Below are 26,115 nucleotides of genomic sequence, written 5' to 3' on the forward strand. Positions count from 1 at the left end.
TTGACTTAAATCTTCATATTCTAATATGTTTGGCATTTACATCCTTATTCCATATCACTAAACTATCAGGCAGCCTGATATTTATTGGGTATGTTCCCTAGAGCAGCGGTCCCCAACCTTTTTGGCACCAGGGACTGTTTTCATGGAAGACAATTTTTCCATGGACCAGGAAGCAGGGGGATGGTTTAGAGATGATTCAAGCACATTACATTTATTGTGCACTTTATTTCTAGTATTATTACATTGTAATATATAATGAAATAATTATACAACTCATCATAGGTTGGGGACCCCTGCCCTAGAGTGCTTCTAGACTAAGAGAGTATTTTTGGTTTTGGTTTTGTAATAAAGATAAGATTATGGAACAGATCAGCAAAGAAGAAATTAACATAACTGTAGCCTTATTTATTTATTTAGAGATGGGGTCTCATTCTGTTCCCCAGGCTGGAACATGGTCAACACTATGGTCATAGCTCACTGCAGCCTTCAACTCCTGGGCTCAAGCAATCCTGTCTCAGCTTCTCCATTAGCTGGGACTATAGACATGTGCCACCATGCCTGGCTAATTAAAAAAAAATTTAGAGATGGAGTCTCATCATGTTACCCAGGCAGGTCTCAAACTCCTGGGCTCAAGCAATCCTCCCAAGTTGAGGATTACAGGCATGAGCCACCTCGTCCAGCTTGTGACTAATTTAAAGTGAAACTTTGATGTGTGTTCGTATTTGACCTCTAGATTGCTTGTTTCTTTTTCTTTCTCTCTCTCTTTTTTATTTTTTTATTTTTGAGAGAGTCTTGCTCTGGGTAGAGTGCAGTGGCATCATGGTAGCTCACTGCAACCTCAAACTCCTGGGCAATCCTCTTGCCTCAGCCTCCCGAGTAGCTGGACTACGGGGGCGTGCCACCATGCCCATCTAATTTTTCTATTTTTAGCAGAGACAAGTTCTCGTTCTTGCTCAGGCTGGTCTTGAACTCCTGAGCTCAAGCAGTCCTCCCACCTTGGCTTCCCAGAATGCTAGGATTACAGACGTGAGCCACTGCACCTGGTCTAGATTGCTTATTTCTTAAAAGGAAAATATGTACTGTTCTGCACCCTGAATTTAAAGGATATAACTAATGAGACATTTCTTACAAACTTCTTCATTACATGTTTTATTCTCACTTAGAGCATTTTACATCCGTTAGTTACTCAGATCCTAATTTCTAAGTTTCAAGGATAGTTAAAAAACTGAATATAGCACACATACACGACACCAGTGTTAACAAGTATTTTTTTTTAAGTTCAATTCTCTAATAGAAGGCATAAAAACAGTATTTCATAATGTTTGCTGCACCCCCTGCTGGCTATATTGTGACACTTCCTAAATAAAGACAGCATTTTTAGATACTGGCCAATGAACACTTTGGATATACACACTGTCTCTCTTTGTAGTTATTTTTGTTGAGAAATAATTTCAAGTGCATCTAATCTACAATAGAGTTGAATAAAGTTGACTTTTTTTTTTTTTTTTTTTTTTTGAGAGATAGGTCTCACTCTGTTGCCCAGACTGAGTGCAGTGGCACAATCACAGTTTTCTGTAACCTCGAGCTTCTAGGCTCAAGTGATCGGCTTCCTTCAGCCTCCCAAGTAGCTGGGACTACAGGCATGTGCTGCCATGCCCAGATAATTTTCTAAAGTTTTTGTAGAGGTGGGGTCTCACTATGTTGCCTAGGCTGATTTCAAACTCCTGGCCTCAAATGATCCCCCCACCTTGGCCTCCCAAAGTACTGGGATTACAGGCATGAGCCACTGTGCTCAGCCAAGTTGACATTTTAATTGAAAGCAATTTTCTTTGTAATTTGTCAATTGATATTTGAACAGCATTTATCCTTCTAGGCAGTATAATAACATACTTATTGGAAACAAAATATTTGCAATAACCGTTTTTTTCCTTTTTTTTTTTTTTTGAGTCAGAGTCTTGCTATGTCTCCCTGGCTAGAATGCAGTGGTATCATGGTAGCTCACTGCAACTTCAAACTCGTTGGCTCAAGCTATCCTCCTGCCTCAGCCTCCCAAGTAGGTGGGACTACAGGCACGTACCACCACACCCGGCTAATTTTTTCTATGTTTGGTAGAGGCAGAGTCTCATTCTTGCTCAGGCTGGTCTCAAACTCCTGGCCTCAAGTGATACTCCTGCCTTGTCTCCCAGAGTGCTAGAATTACAGGCATGAGCCACCACATCTGGCCTGCCATAACCTTTTTATTAATATTTCAGCTGAAATTCAGTGGGGAGAGGCACCTTCCCAAATGTCCTTGTTTTATTGTAAATAATTCTACCATGAGCATCCTTGTACATGCTTATGGTATGCTAAATACAAATCTTGCAATATTCACGAAGCTTTAACAAGAGCACTTGAAATCTTGAAAGAGATTCTCTGAGGAGGGATTGGCAGAGGTGAGGTCCTAAGAGTTATAACAGCTATCAGGGTAGAGATCACAGTTGTTTGGCTCACCAGTGTATTCGAAGCCATGATCTGGAGTCAGTGTGTTAGTGACCGCTCCAAGGGGCTTTATGTTTGGAGAAAAAGTAATTAAGGGAAACACAATTTTCTAGTTAGTGCCATAAGAAGTTACAGCTGTCAAATTTCAGTTTCTCAAGAACAAAATTCAAAGATGCTGAACTAAGTGAATAAAGATCATTTCCTAAATGACAAGTTAAGCTAAGTGACAGAAAATTTAGGGCCATTATTTATAAACATTGAGTAATTCTAAGTTGGATCTTGTGCTAATTTAAAGATAAATTCATCTTCTGTAAATGAAAACATGTATTCCTGTTATTTGTATACGCTTCACTATTTTAACGAATATTTTTGAGATTATATACATGTTCCCACAATGCTTTGTGTTCTCAATTATCACACACATTGAAATTGATGGTTTACTTGTTTACCCCCGTGGGTGGCCAAATAAAGCTCAATGGATGGATGGATGTTGGATGTGCAATGCTGAGGGAAGAATCCTAATGAATCACCACATGGCCTTTAATATCCAATTTCTGCAATAATTGCTCACTTTTTTGTGTGTATATCATTGGGTGTGTTTTTTGGCTGGTCACACACATGTAGATATTTTGAGTACTGTTAACTGATTTTATTTTCTAATAAAACCTTATTCATCCAAAGAAATCTTGTATTCTGAATCAGTAGAAAGTCTTAATCATAGGGTGTTTTAAAAGAATTGTAGATTATTAGTCATATGCTTACTATAACACAGTCTTAAAGCTAATGATTAACTTTTCTAAGTTAAAATCCTATGGTTGTAAATTTCTGTGGTCCTGGTATAATGAAGAGAATCTATTAGTACATGCTAATATTATGATGTTAGTATGATGATTATACAGTGTCTGTGTAAGTAAGTGATGTTAAAAATGCTTTAAAACAATTTATTTTCATAGCATTTCTACAATAATGGTAACTCTATTTTCTCATCACTCCTTTCCCATAAGGCAAAAGCAAACTGGGTGAATTATCACAAAATCAGTATTAGCCTAGACCTGAATTAAGAGACTATAGCTCTTTTCATATCATACTCTAGAGCTTAAGTTTAGCTTGTCATGGATGACATTATTGTGAGATATTTTGGGGTAACAGAAAATCATTTTACTTCTACCCATACTTTCACCTATAATTTTAGAATTCATCAAGGCTCCTGGACCTTTTGAAATAACTATAGAAGTTATGAACTGGCTGATTTTGGCACATACCTTGATTTGGCAAGTGAGGAAACTCGGGCCCAGAGAGATTAGGCGAAACTTTCCAAAGTCCTGGTGCCTGAGCCACATTTTCTGATTAACCACCCAGAGGTTTTTCCACATTACACGTTGCTTCCCATGTAAAGGATAGAGAGGAAAATTATCTTATCAAATGGCCAGGAAGGGTGTTTTGCTGAATTAATTAGCTTGTAGTGTCACTGAACTTGTGTGTAACAGTTTCATATTTCTCTTTATTGCAGAATGCAAAGTATGGCGAAATCCACTAAATTTATTTAGGGGTGCCGAGTATAATCGGTAAGCACTTTGACAACTTGGGAGACAAATGGGTCTGGTTCAGAGAGCAAAGACAGCAGCAAATGTTTTTGCTGGTTCATTTAGGGGTCATTGTAACAGTCTGTTTAGTGTTTCGATTTTTTGATACTGTCCTCAAATGTTTTGGTTTTTCTGTTTTATAAATATTTTAGCTTTGGAATTGGGATAATGTACAAGAATGCATAGTTTTTAGAACTTCTCTATTACAGTTATTCTTTTCAGTATATATTATATAATTAAAACATGTTGAAGCTTACCTGGACATGGTTAAAAAGATGCCATAGAAGTTATGTTGGAATTTAATTTAGCAAAGTAGTTAGGAAAATTAGAATTTTCATAGCTTTTGGGAAATGTCTATTCATAGCACTAATTAGAGAAGGTTTTCATTAGCAATGGCTAGTAAATCTTGAGACAAAAATATGGGGGAAAGTATTTATTGTTTTCAAGCTGATATAATTCCTGAAGAGAGAATAGGATGACTTTTTTAAAAAAATATTTTTTGTATTCATTAGCAAAGCTATTTTAGTATTAGTTAATGGTTCATATTTCAACTTCTTTGCAGCTTGTTATTTTGTAGGTCTTGCTTTTTCTCTCTCGGAAGTGTCCCACCATCTTATTTCCCCTTTACAGGTATACTTGGGTGACAGGACGAGAGCCTCTTACTTACTATGACATGAATCTCTCTGCCCAGGACCACCAGACATTCTTTACTTGTGACTCGGACCATCTTCGTCCCGCAGATGCAAGTATGGAAAAATCCTTCAGATAGTTGCTGAATGGAAGGGTTTTTTGGCTTGTTTTAAGAAACAAAGTTTCTGCTTTTAGAATATCTGCTTTATAAAATCCCCAGTGAATGAAATATTACATTGCTGACTGACTAGGAGAACCCAGAATTCTAATACTTAAATAAAGCTTTATCATAATGAGGTGTCAATGTAGAAATGAGTTCCCTCATTATAATTTAAAACATAATTTTAAAAAATATATCAAAGTTGGATTCATATATCTTGAAGAAATATGTCTTACCCAAAGCTAATTAAATTCTTATTTCAGATAGAACAAAAGGTCTTATCTCCTTAATGATATTCTAAGTAGAAATTGGTATTCACTGAATCCAAATAATTAATATATTTTGGTGACTTATCTGCCTTTTTATAGGTCTATTAGCATTGAATGGCTTCATGGCCATGGCTATTGGAGTCCATATGTGTTTTCTATCCTAGAGAAGACATTGTTTAGGATGCATTTTATACTGCTTGAGTTCCAAATAATCCTACTGAGATTTTTTTGTATTATTAAACTTAGTCAAAGTAAATAGGTGAAAAAATCTTTAGAGAAAGGAATATGTACATCCTTTTAAGAAACTTACATATAAAATACAAATTTATAAAACAAATTCAATAGAAGATTTTTACTCTTTTTGTTAAAAGGTACCGTTTGCTGTGGTGGAAGATCATAATAAGATAGATATTCCCAAGCATTGAGTTTTGTACAATATGTTCACAAACTGATATATAAAAATTGGGTTTGCAGGTATATTTGGGGATCAGGTACACATGATAAGCAAAAGCCTAAAGAATTTTTACTGACTCAACTCACAATTCTTCAAATGGTTTCAAAATGTTCTAATATCTAAAGCCTGTAGCAAGTGCTCAGGAAAATGATCGATAGAAATTATATGTGTCTAAGTAGAATGAAGAGATTAGTATTATAGCTATGCCATCTCAAAATGTGTAAAATAATGTATGTTCTCTAACACCAATGACATTAATGTACAAAAGGCATATAGACTCTCTGCTAGAGTGCCTTTTCTTGAGTTGCTTAGCCTGTAATTCTGTGAGCACAGAAAAAGTTTGCTATCAGCAATTGAAGAACAATAGAATAGCAAATTAGAACTTATTTTTGTGACTTTGGAGATTTGAACCAACCCTCTTAGTAATGAAATATTCTCTTGTAATTTAAGTTGAAAGCTTTTAATTTAGCTATTGTCCTATGTCGAGTCTTCCTAATTGTGTATGTATTGATTAACTTGCTTTCTTTTTCTTTTTTTTAAATAGTAATGCAGAAAGCCTGGAGAGAGAGGAACCCCCAAGCTAGGATTTCTGCAGCTCATGAAGCCTTGGAGATAAATGAGTAAGTGGGGGTAAATCTTGCTGTAAAAAATGAAATCTCATCCTTTGCTGAATATATTCAGTTCCCATTGATACGACACTTATATCAAACCATACACTGGAACTGGAGGATTATTGGGGGGTGGTTATTACTTTATAAAATTTTTCTTTGTGAAGGACAGCCACATGAAGGTGGTTTTAGTCATTTTAGAAAACAATTCAGTGACTTTGCTATGACCCTAAATTAAATCCTTGAAGGGCTATCCCTAGAATATTATGAGGATATAAAATAAATATAATTCTTTACATATCTAAAACATTTTGACAGGGAAATTTTTCCAGATGTAGAATGCTCATTGGTATTATAACACTTTCTAGGTAGAACTTATGCTAGTGGGGAAAACATAATAAAAACATAAGATGACAAAATATCATTTAAAAAAATATTTCAAGATCAAGACAAAGATAAGAGGAAATGTTGTCCTTAATGTTGTTAAACATTTTATGGGTTACCAAGGAAGACTGGGAAATCTCTTCTGGAGATCTCAGAAAATGAGAAAGATTCTTAGAGTTGGAGTCATAAAAACTCAGGGTTGGCAGAGACCTTAAAGGTCATTTAGCTCAACCACCCATCTGGTGCTTGAATCACCTCGACACTATCCTTGCCAAGTGGTCATTGTTAAACTATTTTATGATTTTTCTGAAGAAGGTTACAGAATCTTCTTTGGAGATCTTAGAAAAAAGAAAAAAAGATTTGCTTGAGAGTTGGAAATCCTGCCATTATAACCAGTTGATCTATATGGTTTCTGATTCTGTCATGCAACATATTTATTTTCCAGTTTCTTGTCATCTACAAATTTGATATGCCTGCCTTCTGTGTGTCATCCATGTTTCTGAAAAAAATATCAGGGCCAGGAATAGAACCTGTGGTGTGACATATAGAAACTATCCTCCAGGTTCATGTCTTCATGAATTACCATCCTGTGGTATTGTTCCCCCAACTGCTAAGCCACCCAGTTACACTGTGATTCAGCCTGTACTTCTCCATTTTAATCTTAATAATGCCAGTTGTAGCTATGGATCTTTAATTTATAGCAAATCTATTAAATTAAGCTAGCACAATCTGATTTATTTATTCTCAGTAAATTTAAGCTGGCTTCTAGTGGTCAATTCTTTTTAAAATGCTTGGAGACCATCCCTTTACTAATCCATTAGAGTATCTTTCCAAATCACTGTTCTATAGTTTGGAAAATCTGCATTCTTATCCCTTTTGAAAATTTATGCTGCATTTGTCATCTCATCTTCTAGTACCTCTCCATTCTTTGTGCTTTCTCAGCTAGCCACAGAGAGTAATTCCATGGCCTGCCTACAAAGTCTTTTGCCTTCTTGGGATTTGCCCATCCCAGTACAGTAATTCATTTAGAATGGATCAATTATTTGCTATCTTACATCCTTATACCCATGTTAAAGTTTAATTTCTTCTCCCTTTTCAGTCTGACAAGCATTCTCCTTGATAGAAAAGGCAGGAACAAGATAGAAGGGAGAGAGTTTTGCTTTCTCTTTATTATCCACTGCTATTAATGATGAACCTTCCTTGTTTTGATGATGTTGGTGTTGCATTGTTTGTCCTATTTTGCTTATTTGCTTTTGTAGTGGTTTTGGAGAAAGGGGGTGGGGATAGGGCCTTAAACATGATATAAAAACAAAGAATAGTTGTCTTTACCATTTCGTTTTGTCTTTATTTATATATATATATATATATATTTATTTATTTGTAAGCTTCAGCTAATTTGGAGTTTCAGCTCTCCTGAAATTATTCTTAGAACTTCATTCCACTCTCTTACAGTCCTTCATTTACACACCCTCTTTCCATCTTTTTTTACATGTCCTTTAAACATCTGACCTGGGAGAAATCTCTGTGAAGCCATATTGGTTACTTAAGTGCCATCCCTCTTTTCTTCCTGAGAGGATCGTTTGTGAGTGCCATTATGATTGGACACTTGTAAGCTGTTCAGCCTTCTTAAACCATTTTTCCTTCTGAGCCTCATGCCATTGAATCATGCCTCTTTTCTTTGAATTTTTTGAAGTCCACCATCCCCTCTTTGATTACCCTGAACTCCAAAATGACGTAGTAACTCTCTCTGAATGTTCCTACCAATTTTCATTTCACCAACTATTTTTTTCTTCTTGGTCAGAATTAGGTCCAGAGTTGAAGTTCCCCTAATTGCTTCCTCTACCATCTGGGAGATAAAATTGTTACCAAAGTAAGTCAAGAACCTGTCGGGTGCCCTACTTCTAACCAAACAAGACTTCTAGCGGATATCTGGATGGTTGACACGCCCATCACCACACTTTCTTGCTTCTGTATGTGTATTGTGTTGTGACAAGGATGCATCATCTATATCTTCCATCGAGCTGAGCAGTCTGTTCCGTACTCCCCAACCATTAGCACTTCTATTGCTCTCTCCTTTCTCCTTCACTCACAAGCTCTTAGCATGTTTCTACCCCAAACTCATGAGTTTCCACATAGATGTATGTTTCTTGGCCAGTAGTGCTACTCTGCCTCTCCTCCTAAGAATACTGTTTGAAATACAAATAAGCAAAGCAAGCAAGCTGGTCCCAACCATTCTTGAGTTCCCAGCCCATGAACTATAATCTTATGGCTAATTCCTCTGATACTGTATCTACCACTCAGTATGTAATCTCAGTTTTCACTTCATTACCCTTAACCCATATTTATATGTTGGCATCTGAAGCATTAAATATTTCCTCTGATGCCTATCCCAGTTATTTGCTCCAGTGAATCACTTGGACAGTTTCAGCATCATTATTGTTCTTTCCAAGTCATAGATGCTGCCCTCCATAATAATTGGTTTTACAGCTTTTTTTTCTGGGCATTTTCCTCCCTACCTACAATATTTCAGTTTAAAGCCCAATTGATAGTTCCTGCTGAAATTAGAGGGATTGGCTAAAGAACTTACAAGACCCTTCCTCAAAGCTAAGATTGACTAGTAACCCCAAACTTCACATTAGCTGTGAAGTTCAGCCTCCTTTTCCTAGCTGGCTGTTGTAGTTTATGAACAGTAAAAGTAACATTTGGTTTAACTTTCTGTTTGTTTTCTCTCTTGTGGTCTGATGGAGCTAAGTAGGGAAATGGCCACAAGAGAGGCAGTGGAGAAGGAAAGGGAAAGGATGGGTGTGGTCTGCTCTGGCCTCACCATTTCCCTTACATTTCCTTTCTTTGGCAGTGGGTTGTTCCACATATGATTTGGAAGGTTTAAATTTCCAAGAGCTCCCTTTTTTCATTAGTTAACTGCTTATCCTTTCTGGCTTCCTACCTTAGAGGGTTGTTGAAAGGATTATATGAGATGATATATGTTAAGTGCTTGGTGCAGTGCTTAATATATACTGAGCAAATGGTAGCTATTGTTGTTAAAGGCATGAAATTTAACTCTTGTTAGCTACTGTGGCTGAGCCAGATTTTGAGCTCTTCAGAAATAATACTACCTATAGGTTCTTCTAGTGTGCTCTTAAAGCAAAAAATCAGTGCTAACTATCATGAGATGTTGAAGCACTGTTTTTGTTCAATGAGTAACTTTATTTAATGAATTTCTCACTCAGAAAAAATCCTTGGATTGAAGAGAATCTGTATTTAGTAAACAGAAGTAAAATTACATATGGTATCTCTAAGTTTGAGTGTCGGAGGGAGATATTTACTAGCAGCTGTTATCATCATCATGATTAGCTGACATTTATTGAGCACTTAACCACATGTTGGCTACTGTACTGAGCACTTTACATACATCACCTTACTTAACCTTCACAACAACACTGTGAACAAATAGATTCCATGTTGTTCTCCACCAGGGAGGCAGAGTAATAACTTGCCCAAAGTGACACACTCATAAGGGGCGGAGTCCATATGTGAGCCTCATGCTCCTAACACTACGCATCCTACCTCTCAAGCTAAAATATAGATGTTTCTTTTGTACCATTATTTTGTGTCAGCAACTGCAAACAGGGGTGCATGAACCAGTGGCCACTCTGCATGTTTTGGCATAACTCCTTGCCCTTCTGCATGAACTCCTACAGACTATTAGCATGTCTTGGATTTGTAATTGATGGTGGCTATTATCTGAATGGACAGGTGTGCAACTGCTTATATTCTCTTGGCTGAAGAGGAAGCAACAACCATTGCTGAAGCAGAAAAACTATTTAAGCAGGCCCTGAAGGCTGGAGACGGCTGTTACCGGCGTTCACAGCAGCTGCAGCATCATGGATCCCAGTATGAAGCCCAACATAGTAAGGTTTCCTCCAGGTTGACGCATTGGGGGATCAGAATTGTAAAATGATTCATCAGAGCAGATTTTCAGTCAAAATGTGATTTTCCTAGATGAGAAAAATATTGGCTTTTGGTTTTCTTGGTTTTTATTAATTTTTTTCTTTCCTATAAGAGCAGTTAGTACATTTATTGCTGCATTAGTGTTTATGTTTACATTCTCTTTCCTGCTCATAGATTCCTAACCCCCAAAATAAATGGCAGTACCTTTAATGGTAACCTTGTTTTCTCCCCAGAATTCTTACATCAGTAAGAATTCTGTTCGTCAGTTACTTCTCTGTCGTATAACTTTTAAGTCCCGAGTGGGAAACAGTACTTAAATTAGTGATAGTGTTATCAAATGTTTTATCTTGTAGGTCTTCTACAACATGGGTTGAAATAGGACTATCGAGAGTATAACAGTTATTGGTGATTGTATCAGCATTTAGCTCTTATTTAAGAAACATTGGTATTAGCTTCTAGAGAGAAAGAGCCATGAGTTTCCTAATCATTTATCTTTTTTATATTAAAAAATAATGCCTTTCTTATTTAAGATAACTCTTTAAAATCTGAGACCTGTCACTTCAGTACACTAAACTGAGAGTCAGTGACATTTTGCGGGAACAGTGTAGAAATAAGGCAACAAAATTATTTCTAGAATTCCCTGAGCCCCTTGACTGATCGATTTGTTTAAACAGAAATTTAGCAATGTTTTCATTGTGGGAGGAGAGTGTTTTCATTGTGTGACCAAAATTTGGGTTGTTTCCTTAAGGAGCAATTTCTCTCACCTCATTTCTTCCTCTTGCAACTTAGAGAGTATAATCTCATATTTGAGATTATAAAATTAAATTAAATTTTAATATTAAACTTGGATTTGGTGTAGAACCTGACTGTTTTAGTCTCCATGACCAAGGTGTCAGCAAGATCTTTGCATTACAGCCTCTGGATACATGAGTATGTCCCCACAATCCATCAATACACAGATTTTTATTTTTATTATACAGTGAGTATATATGTTAATAAAGTTTCTAATCACCATCCATATCTTACTTTTTAATTAAAAATAGCACAGTGCATTTTGAAGACATGTAGTAAATGTCTATTTTGTGAACTAAATAGAAATTAATACATAAAATTACATAATCTATAATACAACTTAAGAAATTTTCTTTCTTTTCTTCTCTAAATTAAATCCTTTCAACCTGTTGCCTAAATCTATCCAAAAAATATAATCACATCTTTAAAATAATTTATAGGCACTTGGCAAATTTTCAGCACACATCTTGTTCTCATTGTTTAAAACTTGAAATGTTAGGACTTTGGTCTTAACATCTTTTAATAGCTGCATATTATACATGTACTTAATCTATAACAGGTGTGTCATATTTTTCTCAAACATGGTAATTTTATTGAGGATTAAGCACATGCATGTTCTCACTGGTCTGGAAACATATCCAAAAAGACATACAATTAAATAAAAGATTAAGATAAGAAGTTGTTAATGTACTTTTTAGGATCCATTTTAGTGACTATTGTTATAACTATTTAGCTTGTCAATGCGTTCTCTAACACTAGGGTAGTTTTTTATCTTGTTGCATACTCTATTGTCATATCTGGAATGTGTTATATTGCCATCTAAAATCAACTGCTTTGGGGACCTGGAGATGATTATGATGTCACTGGTGTTAGGGAAAGAATAATATAAAGCAGAAGTTCAAGATGAGGCTTCTCCAGACTTAATGTCAAGAATGAAAAAAATAGTTCATCAGGATGCAACCTGAGATTCACCTCTTTGCATCTTACCAAAACCATGCAGATTTGAAGAATGTGGAATTCTTGCTTGTAAACTGAATACAATGTGGGTATGTTCATTTTCCCAGCACTCTGTGGCAGATGATTTTATTTATTATCAAGTATTTCACATCCTAACTCGAAAGCACGGATTAGGTAATTAGTCATGTGATTTGACCTTTGGAAGTCTAAGTACTTTTACTTTACTCTGTATTCATTCTATTAAAAGAGTTGTCAGTGCTTCTGGCAATAAGGAAAAACCAAAGGAACTGCCTTTGAAGTTTCCTTTACGAGGAAGGTAAATTGGCCTCTGTGTTTTTTCTTGTTTCTCAACTGAAAGCTGTTATTTATTTTTTTTTTAATTTCGGTGTTTTATATCTCCCTCTTCAGGACGAGACACCAATGTTTTGGTCTACATCAAAAGAAGGCTAGCAATGTGTGCCAGAAGACTCGGAAGGACCAGGGAAGCAGTGAAAATGATGAGAGATGTGAGTTTGAACTTGTATTTGGAATCAGTGGCAATGCACCTGGCTTAGAGATGTAGGAGCCCACTGAACAGCCAGAGCAAATAGTACCAGTGGTGGCGTAGTGACCCCATGGACTCTGGAGCCAGCCCATCTGGGTGCAGCTCTAGCTCCCAAGTTACTAGATGAATGATCTTGGGCAAGTTGCTTTCCTCATCTCTAAGATGGGGATAACAATAACAATATTCACAATTACTTCTTAGGATTGTTGTGAGGATTAAATATTACATGCAAAGCTTTTAACAGAGTGACTGACATATTTAAAAAAATCTCAATAGATGTCCTTGTTATTAAACCTTTGGGTCTGTAGCTGGAAGCCAATTGAGCTAACTGACTTTTTCTATGTATAGTTGCTAGGAAGATTTGAATACGTTATGGGTCAAATTGCTGCCCTCAAATTTAGTAATATTATGAGTTAATCCTATTGTAGTCATTTCAAGCATTTTCCTAGACTTTTGAACTTGGATACTTTATTCGTAGTAGTCAACATAAGAATTAAGGAGAGAAGAAATAGGTGAGAGTTTTAAAACAAAAGAGAACAAAGGGAAGTTATTATTACATAGCTTTAAAACAAAACAGAGGTTGTAAGGGAGACCAGTTGAGGAACTTTTATTTCCATTTGTTGTTGTTGTTAGTAAGAAATACTTTTTATAAAGAAATTGATGCTAGTGTGAATTGTGTTTATAAGCCATTTTCTTTTTGAAAACAATCTCAGAAAACCTTTGTCAACATTTTGTTCTTCTGCTTTATTCCTAAATTAGAAGACATATATAACTGCCTATTATAAAAATGAAAGAACCAAGAGGCAAGGTGAAAATGGCATCTTGTCCAATTCTCAGCTCATGGATTTGAACACAAGACTATGCAAACCTAGTGAGCTTTTTCTCCGTTTGTCTCTGGAAGGGCAGTTGTTCCTGTGAATTCCCAGTTACTCTTTGGAGGAGGGAGCCTGTTCTCAAGGCCCACCCCTGGTTATTTCTGCAAGTTACAGTAAATGTGAGAAAGCCCAAGTAAGACCCGTGCTTGGGTTCTGGCTGCTCCATTAAGCTGAAGTGTAGCCCCCAAATCTGAGAAGAACAAGAAGGGGTGATAATAAAATAATTCTATTTGTTTGAAGGTAATAGATGCTTTTTAGGCGAAGCCACTGCAAAGGGGATCTCCCAGGATTAAATTTTGTTGAAGGAAGAATTTAAAGACTGATATATAGCATAAATACTAATTTTAAGAAAAGGCGATTTCTGCAGAGTCGTGAACTCGCTCTCAGAGCTTTTTAACTTACAGAAATTCCATCCCGTGATATAGCAAAGAAACTCTGCCAGTCACTTTGGCTCTGAAGGAGCAGGGAATTTTAGGAAGGGTGAGATATTTCTTTATCTTAACCTGGCCAAGCCACATTCAACCGTTAACAGTTGTTTTATATCTATTGCCACTTCTTAACCTTAATTAGCTTGGAAGAGGCATGCATTTAGGAGCAGATTTTGGTGATTTTACTTATTATGTGCTTAAAGCAACTGAATAGGAAGAACAAATTCTGATGATTTTAATTTGTCTTTTCTGTCACTCTCATCCTGGTTATCATTTTCAGTAATACACATAAAATTTCACATGATTAAAATCAATACCTCTATACTATGATTTGCTTTTCGTTTAACATTATTTTACATTTACAATTACATTTATTGACCTAGTCCAAATAGAGATCTGGGGGGAGAGTTTGGGATGCAGTGAAAGAAACTGGACAGGGAGTCAAAAAACTTGAATGTAAATGTCAGCTTTGCCATTTACTAGCTTTATGACCCAAGGAAACTTACTTTTTATGGGCTTTTTATTTAGTCTTCTGTAAATTGGGGATAATGATTTTTACCAAAGAGGATAATTATCGATGGGGAGAATTAAATGAGGTAATGTGAAAATATCTGGCATATAGTAGGCGTGCTTCTAATTTTTTCCCTAGTATGCCATAATTCACTTGACCAGTCCCCCGATGGACATTTTGTTTGTTTGAGACAGAGTCTCGCTCTGTTACCCTGAATAGAGTGCAGTGGCACCATCACAGCTCACTGCAACCTTGAACTCATGGGCTTAAGTGATCCTCTTGCCTCAGCCTCCCAAGTTATTGGGAATACAGGCATGTGCCACCATGCCTGGCTAATTTTTTTGTTTGTTTGTTTGTTTTTAGTGGCCCAGCTAATTTTTCTATTTTTAGTAGAGACAGGGTCTCACTCTTGCTCGTGCTGATCTCGAACTCCTGAGCTCAAGCAATCCTCCCACCTTGGCCTCCCAGAGTGCTAGGGTTACAGGCATGAGCCACTGCACCCAGCCTCCTGATGAACATTTGGGGATATTTCTAATTTTTTTTTCTTGAATGAATCACTCAAGTAATCTCTCTCTTTCTCTCTCTACATATGTGTATGCATACATACATATTTATGCATGTTTGTATCTGTATGTGTGTTTTATGTTACATTTCTAAAATATCTGTCACATTCTTAGGATACTAATACGTGTTGCCTTTTCTCTGGAGCATCCAGTAGACGTGGGCACTGCTGTTGTAACAGTCCTGTGAGGAGCACTGTCAGAACTGGTGGAGATCAGTTTCAAAGAGAAATACTCAAAGTGCTCTTTACCTTTAAGGACTACTTTTATGAACCCTTGCACCACAAACAGGGGAGGGGAGGTTGAAGACCCTTCTCTCTGTTAAAGCCGGCAGCTGGTCCCAGCCTTGCAGGAGACAGTTGTTGGTCAGGCCTAACTTGTTTAACTCCTCTCAGGTCATGGGTCATGCATAAGCCCGGACTTCGCTGTTTAAAGGAGGGTTCACTCCTTTAACAACGTGCACATAAGCCAAGCCATCTTGCTTGAAAACTTCCTCTGATAAAACAGCTCAGTGGATTCCAGGCAGCCTGCTGATAAAGCATTTAGGCAGGAGGACCTAATTTCTCATTAAGACAGCGTCATCCTCTCTCCATATGCCTGGGTTTAAATTTCCGAGAACAGATGCCAAAGTTAGAATGCCTTCCATGTAGAAAGCAGAGTCATTTTTTAAAATTCCTCTGGAAATGCCTTAAGGAAGGGAAAACTATTATGTGATATCCTGAAAGAGAATAAAAGGAATTCTGCGAAGGCCAGTAGTAGATAATTTCCTATAGTTCCACAGCTATACTGTCAATGAAATATTAATAAGGTAAACACACATTGACTCCTTAACATCAAGATTCATAATGTCTCATTTTTTAAAGCAACACATTAATTATTTTGAATTCCCAGGATGTTTTTTCAAAAAAACAAAACAAAACAAACAAAAACCCTCCATTTAATTAGCTTCCTTTTGCAATCAAGAATATGGAAGCAGCACCTTACTGCTGAAGGAATATTTTGGCAGTGGGCAGAGCTAGGAAAGTATGCTGGCTTTTGAGCTTCACTGTAAGGTATTACTTATTATCCAAAATGAAGAGTTGCCTTTTCTGCTTTATTAAATTTAAGGAAAAGTCTTTATGCATGTTCTCATTTTTGGTGATTTTTGCCTCTTTGACATTTAATGTATGACACAATTTCTTTTTTCCCTTTAACAGCTACCATTTAGCTAGCCTCACATTTTTACTCTGTCTTCCCTTGGCCCTATGTGAGTAGATTTGGAATGGAATCCATAAGGCTGATGACTATGGTCTGGCGCCTTAGCCATACCCCATCAGAAGTGGTATGGATAAACTGGAACAGATGGGACAGTCTGCCCTTATGAAAGACCCCCCAAAACTCCTGCTGCCCAGGTCATTTGGTCTAGAGCAGGGTTTCTCAATCTCAGCACTATTGACATTTTGGGTCAGATAATTCTTTGCTGTGGGGAGCTGTCCTGTGCATTGTAGGATATTGAACAGCATCCTGGGCCTCTATCTACTAGATGCCAGTTGCAACCCAGCCCCCGTCACTCCCCAATTGTGACAAAGAAAGATGTCTCTAGACATTGCCAAGTGTCCCCGGGCCAAGGCTGAGAGAATCGTTCCCATTAAGAATTACTGGTTTAGAGAATCCTGAGATGAGTAGAGCAGTTTCAGGGCAGACATCTGATTTTTGTCCACTCTGCTTGCTAGTGTCCTAGCCTTCCCATAGTGTGGGTACAAGTCTCTGCAGCACCCCTAGACTTGGCCAGCATAGTTGGGGAGGCTGTTGTGCCCAAATGGGATTCTCTGAAGAGACATCCCAGGGCAGGAAGAGTAAATGAACTTGGAGGTTTTGGTGGGGTCCTGATGGGGTAGTAGCCTCCCTTGCTCCTCTGGTAAACTTCCAAATTGTTGTTTACCTTGTTTCCCTAAAATATACAGTTCCTTTGAAAGTTGACCATAAACACTTTGGCTTTATCACCTGTGTCCCCTCCTTTTTTATAGTTTCCTGCAGATCTCGGAGCCATTGTCCCTCATTCTTGTTTCAGTTTCTCTCTGCAACACTACCTCTTTCCATATCCTGGCCGCTCATTTGACACAGATAACCATGTCATTCCTGAAACATTTTATTTACTTGATTTGAGGAAACCATGCTCTCTTCTCCTAAAATCTTGCAGTCTTCTTGCTGGATTCTCCTCATCTTCCTAACTTGCAAAATTTGAAGTGTCCCCTGGCCAGTGCTTGGTGACTACATTCTCAGAGTTTTAAATATTATCTCAATGACAAACATTGTTTGTCTGTATTTACTGTGTTCTATGCATTGTTCTAAGTGCTTTTCAAATATAAACTCATCTAATTTTCCTAACAACCCTTGACATGGGTGCTTGTTCAAAGTTACATAGCCAGTGAGTATTTCTCAGAGTGTGGTCTTCCAATCACATGGATCAGAAGTGCAGGGTGCTAGTTTAGCATCTACCTCTTAGGGTAGGTATAGGAATTAAATGGAATAATCCAAGCAAATCACTTGGCATAGGACTTCATGAGTAGTAAGTACCCAGTGTTGCTATTCTTACCATTATTGTCCAAGATATATTGTTGAGTGAAAAGGAAAGGTATAAACAGTAGGTATAATTTAATCCATTTTTTTCAGTTAAAAAATAGATGCTAGTATAGACCAGTGGTTCTCAAACTTTTTGGTCTTAGAACCACTTGAAAATTATTAAGGACCCCAAAACGTTTGTGTGGGTTTATCTATTGATACCATTTCAGAAAATTAAAACTGAGAAATTTTAAAAATATTTATTCATTTTAAAGTAACTATTACAAATACATGTTAACACAAATAACATGTTTATGAAGAATACCTCATTCAAACAAAAAATAAGAAGAGTGGCATTGATTTTATGCTTTTGCAAATCCCTTTAGTGTCCAGCTGAATAGGACACAGTTGGAGGCTCATACCTGCTTCTGCGTTTAGTCTGTTGTATCACCCAACATGTAGCCTCTGGGAGTGAGATTGTGTATACTCGTGAGACCGAGTGAAAAACACACACACAAAAAATTATGAAAATAGTTTTGATCTGACAACCCCCTGAAAAGATGTCAAGAACCCTCAGGGGTTCCCTAACCGTATCTTGAGAGCCACTTGTATAAGCATAAGAAAAAACCTTGAAATATAGAGAAAGTTGCTAGTCAAAAGAGAGATGATAGCTGTCTTTCTATTTTTTGTATTTATGTAATGTTGAATTATTACATTAAACATGTTATTCTTATTTTCTTGTGATGATAAAAATAAAATTTAAAAGTAAAGATTGAGACCACTTTCAGAAAAGTGAAATAATGGATGCAAAAAAGATGAAAAATGGGGTAGACACAGGGAAATGTGGATGTGGTGAAGAAAAACACCCGCCTAAAATTTTGGCTTAAAACCAGACCTGTGATTAGTTTATTACCAGGCATGTTAGATTCCTAGAACTGTAACAAAGTACCCCAAACTGGGTGGTTTAAACAACAGAAATTTAATCTCTCACAGTTCTGGAAGCTAGAAGTCCAAGATCAAGGTGTGGCAGTGCCACACCCCTTTGCAGAGTCCTTCCTTGCCTCTTCTAGCTTCTGGTGGTCGCTGGCAATCCTTGGCATTGCTTGACTTGTAGATGCATCACTTTGATGTCTGCCTGTGTCTTCACATGGCATTCTCCCTGTGTAGCTTTCTCTCTGTGTCCCAATTTCCCTCTTCTCATAAGGATACCAGTCATAATTGCATTTAATATGCACTTTAACTTGATTATTTCTGCAAACACCCTGTTTCCAATGAGGTCACATTCACAAATATTGAGGGTTAGAATTTTAATGTATTTGGGAGACAAAATTCAACCCACAATACTAGGCCATATATAAAAGCAAAATATAGATACTCTGTATAAACTTTCATTCTTTCTATTAATAAAACTTTACTATGTATCAAGTCAGCCAAAAGCATGTTTCTTTTGCCTTTGACCATGTTAAATCCATTCTTAGCCCAGCCTGTAAAGATTGTAACTGCTAACTCTCCGTTTGTGTTCTTACTTGTGGCTCCTTATAAAAAATAATCAGAGGGAGCTGCAGTTGCCCCATCCTTAAGGGGCTTGTATCCTTCCTGCATTTTCATCATCTCCAGGACTCCCAGATGAGAACTAGAGGGTTTTGAGATTTTGTTGTCAAAAATTTACACAGTGAGTATTATTATGGGTCATATTCTGTCAGGATTTTTCATATGCTGGATGCTCATTTTTCAATGTGTTGAGTAGTATATGCTGCTAAGTAGAGCCTTCGGTTTGTTTGGCTGGCCCGTGATCAGTTCTAGCTAGATGCCTGCCATCTGAGTGAGTGATTTAGCTTCCCTCCTCCAAACTCCTGGTTTGGGCCTGCTTTCCCAGGCGTTAATCTTTGGCTTCTGTTTCTCAATTATATCTACAACCAGTTCTTCTCTTGGAGTCCTGCTACTCTGTGTTTCAGCTTCCCAGGGCTCAACCCTAGTTCCATTCAGTGGCTTCAGTCAGGCCCACTGTTTTTCTGATTCTACATTTTCTTTCTCCCTTTTTACCCTTGATCCCTGATTTTGGTCTTGCTATATCCATATTGCCCTAAACCATCCACCATTGATCCATTTATTGATTCAACAAAAATATATTGAACCTCCGATCCATGTCGGTCCCTTTTCTAAGTGAGTGGTATAATCAGAGAACAAAATAAAGACACCCCCCATCCCCGCCGGCCTTAACAACATTGTAGAAGGGAGGAGAGACAAAAAATAATAAACATAATAAATATCTATTTTGATAGTATATTAGAAAGTGATAAATGCTGTGGAAAAAAGATAAAGTAGAGCGGGATAAGGAGGATGAGGAAATCCAATGGGTGGAGAATGGGGAGGCCAGGAAGTCACAGTTTTAAATCGATGATCAGGTCTGTGTGGTGTGGATGACCTTTTACCAAAGACTGGACGGGGTGCAGAAGTCAGTCATGTGATATATTTTCAAAGGCCTGGAGGCAGGAGTATGCCTGGAGTGTTCAAGAAACAGCAAAAGGGTCCCAGGTGGATGGAACAGTAAGCCCAGGGGAGAGAAGGGAGGGAGCAGAGGTCATGCAGAGTTCAATGGATCGTAGTACCGACTTCACTTTTTCCCTGGGTGAAATGGGGAGCCTCGCAAGGCTTTGAGCAGAAGAGCGACATGACCAGTCTTGAGTTTTATAGGCTGCTGTGCAGCGAGGAAGAAGCAGAGAGGTCAGTCAGAGGCTCTTACATTAATCTTGGTGAGAGTTAATGGTGGCTCAGGCCACAGTGGTAGAGGAGGTGGTGCGGAGTGATCAGATTCTAGATTTATTTTGAAGGCAGGACCAACGGAAATTGTTAATCAGACATATAGTGTGAGAAAAAAAAGAGAAGTCAAGGATGATTCTAAGGCTTTTGCCTTACGAGGGAAGTAGCTTTTATTAACCAAGATGTGGAATCCTGGGTGTGAATCAATGTTTTGAGAGGTTAGGATTTCAGTTTTGAATATGTCATATTTGAGAGAGCATCTATTCATGTTTATCTTAAATAATGACTTCTTGATCATTTTGTGGACAATAACAAATTTTTGCTTTGTTGAAGTGAGGAAATCATTACATGGAAGAAAAATAATGGGGCATCTAGATTTGATGAAATCCCTCCTAAAATATAGTTGGTGGGGAACTCCCATTACAGTATCACTTATTCTTATTATATAATGCCAGGCAGATAAAACCTACCGGATTTCAGAGAAGCCATGACTATAACAGTCTTACAGAATATATAATGTAGTGGCATGTGTGTGTTTAATTTATATGTCTGCAGATCTTCTCTGTTTCTTACCTCTTTCACCCAACACTATTTTTCAGATCAATTTTTGCTCTGTGTACCTCTCATGTGTAGTTTGTAGTTTCTAACTGCTGCATCATATTCCGTGTTACGCTCTTACTCGCTTTTACTTAACCTTCCCTCTAGTGAAGGACCCCCAGGCTGCTTCCAACTTCCCATTATCCCAACAGTGTTGTAGCGAACATCCTTATTGACATGTGAGAAGCTTTCACCAGGTGTATACCCAGAAGTGGGCTTGTTAGATGTTAGAATTGCCATGTACACGCTTGATTTCAGTGTGTCCTGCCATTTCACTCTCCAGAATGACTGCCTATGATTGTCTAAATTCTCACCAGCAATACGTGACTGTGCCCACGTACCTCAGTACTAGGCTCTGCTTTAAGTACTTTATATATTTAACATACACATTTATATATATATATAATAAATTTATTACATAGAGTTTTTCATGATGTTATTTCATAATTTAAAAATACAATAACTGTAGTTTTTCTTTTCATTTTGTATTTTATTGCCTCTTTTTGCTTTTATTTCTCTGATTCGTCTTGGCATAAGTTGTCTACTTTAGTAATCTTTTTAAAAGAATTAGGATTTGGTTTTATTTGCTCAACTTTTTTATTGTATTCATTCTTTCCATATTTGTACTATTGTGTTTATTCTCATCCTTCTCCCTCTCCATCCTCTGTGTTTGTTGCCTTTTTACCAATTTAAGTTGGCACTAATGCAGAGATCCTGAGGCGGGACAGAGTTTAGCAAGAATGAAAGGGAGGCCAAGGGAGGCCCCCTGACCACCACACCACACCCTTCTACCCCCAGTCCATGGAATGAAGGGAGGGTTAGAATGAGGTGAATTTGAACAGGCAGGCAGCAGCCACGTCAATCAGGGCTTTGCAGGAGTTTTGTAAGAAGTTTGGATTTCATCGTAAGTACAATGGGAAGAAGCCTTTAAAGTATATACAACAGAGGAGGGATGAAATCTTACTAATGTTTTATTAGATTACTGAGTACACTGTCGAGAATGGAGAGCCAAAATGGAATCGGAGAGTCCAATAAAAAGATCATAATAGTAGTCCAAGCAAGAGCTAAGGAGGGTTTGCATGTGGAGGTGGCAGTGAAGAAGTGGATGGATTTGAGATATATTTGGACATAGAATCAGCAGGATTTGACCGGGCAAATCCCATTGGCTCCACTTTTAAAATATGTTTAGTATCTTACCACTTATTATAGTCATAGCCCTCCCTTTGTCTAAACCTGCGGTCCTCAACGCCCAGTCCATGGCCTGTTAGGAAATGGGCCACACTTCACTGCCTAAGCTCTGCACCACACCCCCTGACCACCACACCACACCCTTCTACCCCCAGTCCATGGAAACATTGTCTTCCATGAAATCAGTCCCTGGTACCAAAAAAGTTGGGGACCGCTGGTCTAAACCATCATCTCTCACTTGGATTCTCCTAGTAGCCTTCTAACTGGCCTTTCTGCTTCCACTCTTGTCCCTGTGTATCTGCTCTCCACGTAGCAGCCAGAATGGAGCCATTTAAGACATACGTTAGATGATGTTATTCTATGGCTCAACACCTAACAGTGGCCTCTCATCTCACTCGGAGCTCAAAGTGGCCTCTCCACAATCAAGCCCCCATTGCTGCTCCGTGTTCACTGTGATCCAGCCACACTGGCCTTCTTGCTATCTGTTGAATACACCAGATTCATTCCCACCTTGGAACTTTTACACTTGCATGAACCTTTCCCGGGAATGCTCCTTTTCCAGACACCCTCACGACTTGCTCACTCACTTCAAGTTTCTGCTTAGATGTCACCTTTGCAATCCCACCTTCCCTGATTTCTCTATTTAAAATCACATCTGCTGTGCTGTACCACCATTCCCTAACCTCTTTCTCTGCTATTTTTATTCTCCTCAAAATTTGTCACCATCTGAAAGTCTATATATATTTATAGGGTAAGAATTTTTTATGTTTATTACTATGTCCCAGTAGAATAGTGCCTGGTACACAGTAGCTGCCCAATAACTATTTGAAAAATGAATTGTGAATAGATTGGACATGGAAGAAAAGAAATAGTATAATCAAAGAAAACCTAGGGGTACACAGGCTTTTAGCCTGATCAGCTTGGTGGTGGTCATACCATTTATTGAAGGGAAGATGACTAGGAGAGGAACAGATTTTAAGTGATACAGGAGGAATTCTGCTTGGGTCAAGTTAAGTTTGAGATTCCTATCATACCTCTAGATTCAGGAAGATAATTGGATATGGGTCTGGAACTCAGGGGTGAGGAGTTTGGGAGTTATCAACATATATGTAGGATTTAAAGCCATGGTATTGAACAAGACCGTGTATATAGAGAGATAGAAGATTAACAAGTGAGTCCCAGTGGTCTCCAGACTGGGTAGAGAAGAAGCATCTAATGGATTCTCAGAGGGGGCAACTGGAAAGGTAGGAGTAAAATTGGGAGGGTGGACTATCACAGAAACTCAACGAAGAAAGAGTTTAAGAGCAATGGGGGTGGCCTGAGAAAGATAAGGACAAAAAAGTAGAGAGGACAAGGCACTGGTAGTCTCAGTGAAATTAAAGAGGAGGTTCAGTGGGAGTAATGTAAGATAACTGGAGGGCAGTACAGTCTGATCAGAATGTTCCATAGTTAAATTTTAGATGGAACGTGTCTAGATGATATCAAGGTCTGGAGTTTGGCCATGACCTTGGGCTGCTTACTTACAGTAGAGAGACTGTCTTTTGCTTTGAGAAGGTAAAACAACTGAGAGTCTAGGTTATTAGATGGGATGCTCACCTGGACTTAAATCATCTACACGGAGGGTAGGATTTGAGGTTAAGAGTAAGAGTATGGAGCCAAGTACCAAAATCTTCAGTGTTTGAGGGTCTGTTACTTACTAGAAAACATGATCAAAGGGTGGTCACGGGTGCTGGAGCATGATGCCATGAGCTTCCGAGAAGCAAGAACTGCTGCCCAAGGGCTGAGCAGTAATGGTCTGATGTTGTACTTTGAGGAACTAAGAGAAGCCAGCCCTACATCCTGCTTGGTAGACACAAGTTTCATAGGGTAAATTCAATAGCTGCAAAAGTAGCAGTGAACTCAGGCTAGTGTTCGTAAATAGCATATGGATGTATTGGGGAATGTGTATTTCAGGGACTCAGGTTCCAGGAGGGTTCAGTGGAAAGACTTGGGGAGCAAAGAGAGCATTGGAAGGCAAAGTGAAGATCAGTGTGTGGATGATGTCAGAGGCTGGTGTACCAATTTTCTGCTTGTTGCTGTAAAAGAATCTTCCATTATAGTTAACTTTCAGCATGACCCTATCTTAAGATGCCTGCCAGAGCGAATATTTGTTAACTCTGCCCCAGATAGCCAAATGAGTTAATCTCCTGAATAGAATTATTTACTATAACTCATGTGTGTGTGGAAGGGTGTCTGCCAAACACAGTGATTGTGGTTTTGGCATAAGAAGTCCTTTTTGACAGTAATTGTTGGCCAGTGTGTTTAGCTGCTTATTGAAGCCACTCCTAGAACAGGAGAGCAGCGCCATGTCATCACACAGGGAAGGATGCTTATTGTCCTCTTCTCCACGGGCCTACTTCCAAGCCATTTGAAATATGCACCAGATTGCTAAGGTTTGTTCGTGATCTCAGGGCTAGGGCACAGCCCTATTTTAAACTGTTAAAGATGAGAAAGAAATGTTTTACTCAAATGTTTTGTACTTTTCCCCAAGACAGCATGAGGCCAGCTTCTTTCCTGCTCTTTTCTCCAACAGCCTCACCCTGGGGGTTCCTGAAACTGCACTTTACCAAAGAGTATAGAGTGGAGAAATTTCCTCTCTAATAACATAGTTATTAATAAAACAGTGGTCTTTTCAGACCTTTGATTTTGGAAAGGAAAGTTCTGAGATGTCTTAAAGTTAGGTAGAGAATTGTCACTGTGGTAGGTAGAGGTTGAAGAAGAGAATCTTTGAAGATTGCTAAGTTCTGACCAGGGTTGTGCTTGTTTTATCTTTAACTGAGAAACTAATAGAAGAGGAAGTTTTATACTGAAAATATTTTTGTTACGAGATGTATAAACACAAAGCTTGTCCCATTCACTGAAATTTTTAAGGAAAAATTTCTTCTACAGAATGAACTGAGCACAATTTTTGACAGGAGGGGTAGATAATTATTTAGATAGCCTTCTAGCCCTTTCAGTCTTTGGGAGATCCAAGACTGTCATTGGAAGATCATCATTGTTCCTGCAATTGTTACTTCTCTCTTTTGTTCTCAATGATAGATGCATTTACGTAATGTGCTCAGTTCTATGAAGAACTAATTAACTGGTGATTTACCTGACTAGCCATGTAGATCATGTATTGACTGTATTACTTTTCAATAGATAGAGCTTAATATTTACCTTCGGATTAGTTCTGAAAATGACATTTTCTTATTATCGTATGTTTAAGTCTCTCAGGACTGCATTTTACAGTGATCTGTGTAAATGAAACTCTCATGGGCCTCTGAGGACTCTGGTAAACAATTCATTCTTCCTTTTCATGGCCTTTAGTGTCAGTAAAAATTACTGACAAAATAATAACTATGCAGTATAAAGTGTCTTTTCTATTTTCTATTTATGCCTTTATTTGAAACTGTGATTAAATACTGTTGAACTTGCAACTATAACAAAATAGTATCTGCTGTTTGAATATAATACAGGCCAAATTCTATAAACTTTAATTAGGCCAAGCTTGCATTGACCTCAGTAGGAATCTGGCTGAGGAATTCTTTTAGTTACCTCTGCCTTAAAATATGTAAGAATTTTCCCATTGCTTTTCTCACTCAAGGAACAATACATGGATAGCTAAACTAATAAAATGTTTAAATAGATACAAATCAAACTTGAAAGGTTTAAACTGTTGTTTTCATCCTGTAAGTCAGCTGAGAAAAAGCATACAGACTGTAGTTCTAAATTATGTCCATAGAGTATTTCAAATCCAGTGAATTAACCCTCCTTTTTTTCCCCATTTGAGCTCATAAATGTTAACCTCAGAAGTGCCTCAAATTCTT

At 37.9% G+C, this 26,115-nt stretch overlaps 1 protein-coding gene across 11 annotated transcripts in view; it reads left to right on the plus strand.

Moving 5' to 3' along the window:
• The window catches only part of ST7 (suppression of tumorigenicity 7), a 235,273-nt gene that overhangs the window by 146,153 nt on the left and 63,005 nt on the right, over positions 1 to 26,115 (plus strand). For 6 of the 11 annotated variants that reach the window (XR_011231791.1, XM_069462489.1, XM_069462490.1 and 3 more), the window contains exons 4-9: positions 3,989 to 4,043; positions 4,692 to 4,807; positions 6,119 to 6,194; positions 8,368 to 8,436; positions 10,320 to 10,474; positions 12,672 to 12,769. Coding sequence is in view for 10 of the 11 variants with exons in the window: in XM_069462489.1 (XP_069318590.1) it covers positions 3,989 to 4,043; positions 4,692 to 4,807; positions 6,119 to 6,194; positions 8,368 to 8,436; positions 10,320 to 10,474; positions 12,672 to 12,769 (569 nt within the window). In the remaining variant the exon portion in view is untranslated. The remainder of the gene's footprint in view (positions 1 to 3,988; positions 4,044 to 4,691; positions 4,808 to 6,118; positions 6,195 to 8,367; positions 8,437 to 10,319; positions 10,475 to 12,671; positions 12,770 to 26,115) is intronic. The other 5 variants (XM_069462492.1, XM_069462497.1, XM_069462491.1 and 2 more) reach the window with 1 other exon arrangement.

Source organism: Eulemur rufifrons, chromosome 29 (genome assembly GCF_041146395.1).
Source record: "Eulemur rufifrons isolate Redbay chromosome 29, OSU_ERuf_1, whole genome shotgun sequence".
NCBI lineage: Eukaryota > Metazoa > Chordata > Mammalia > Primates > Lemuridae > Eulemur > Eulemur rufifrons.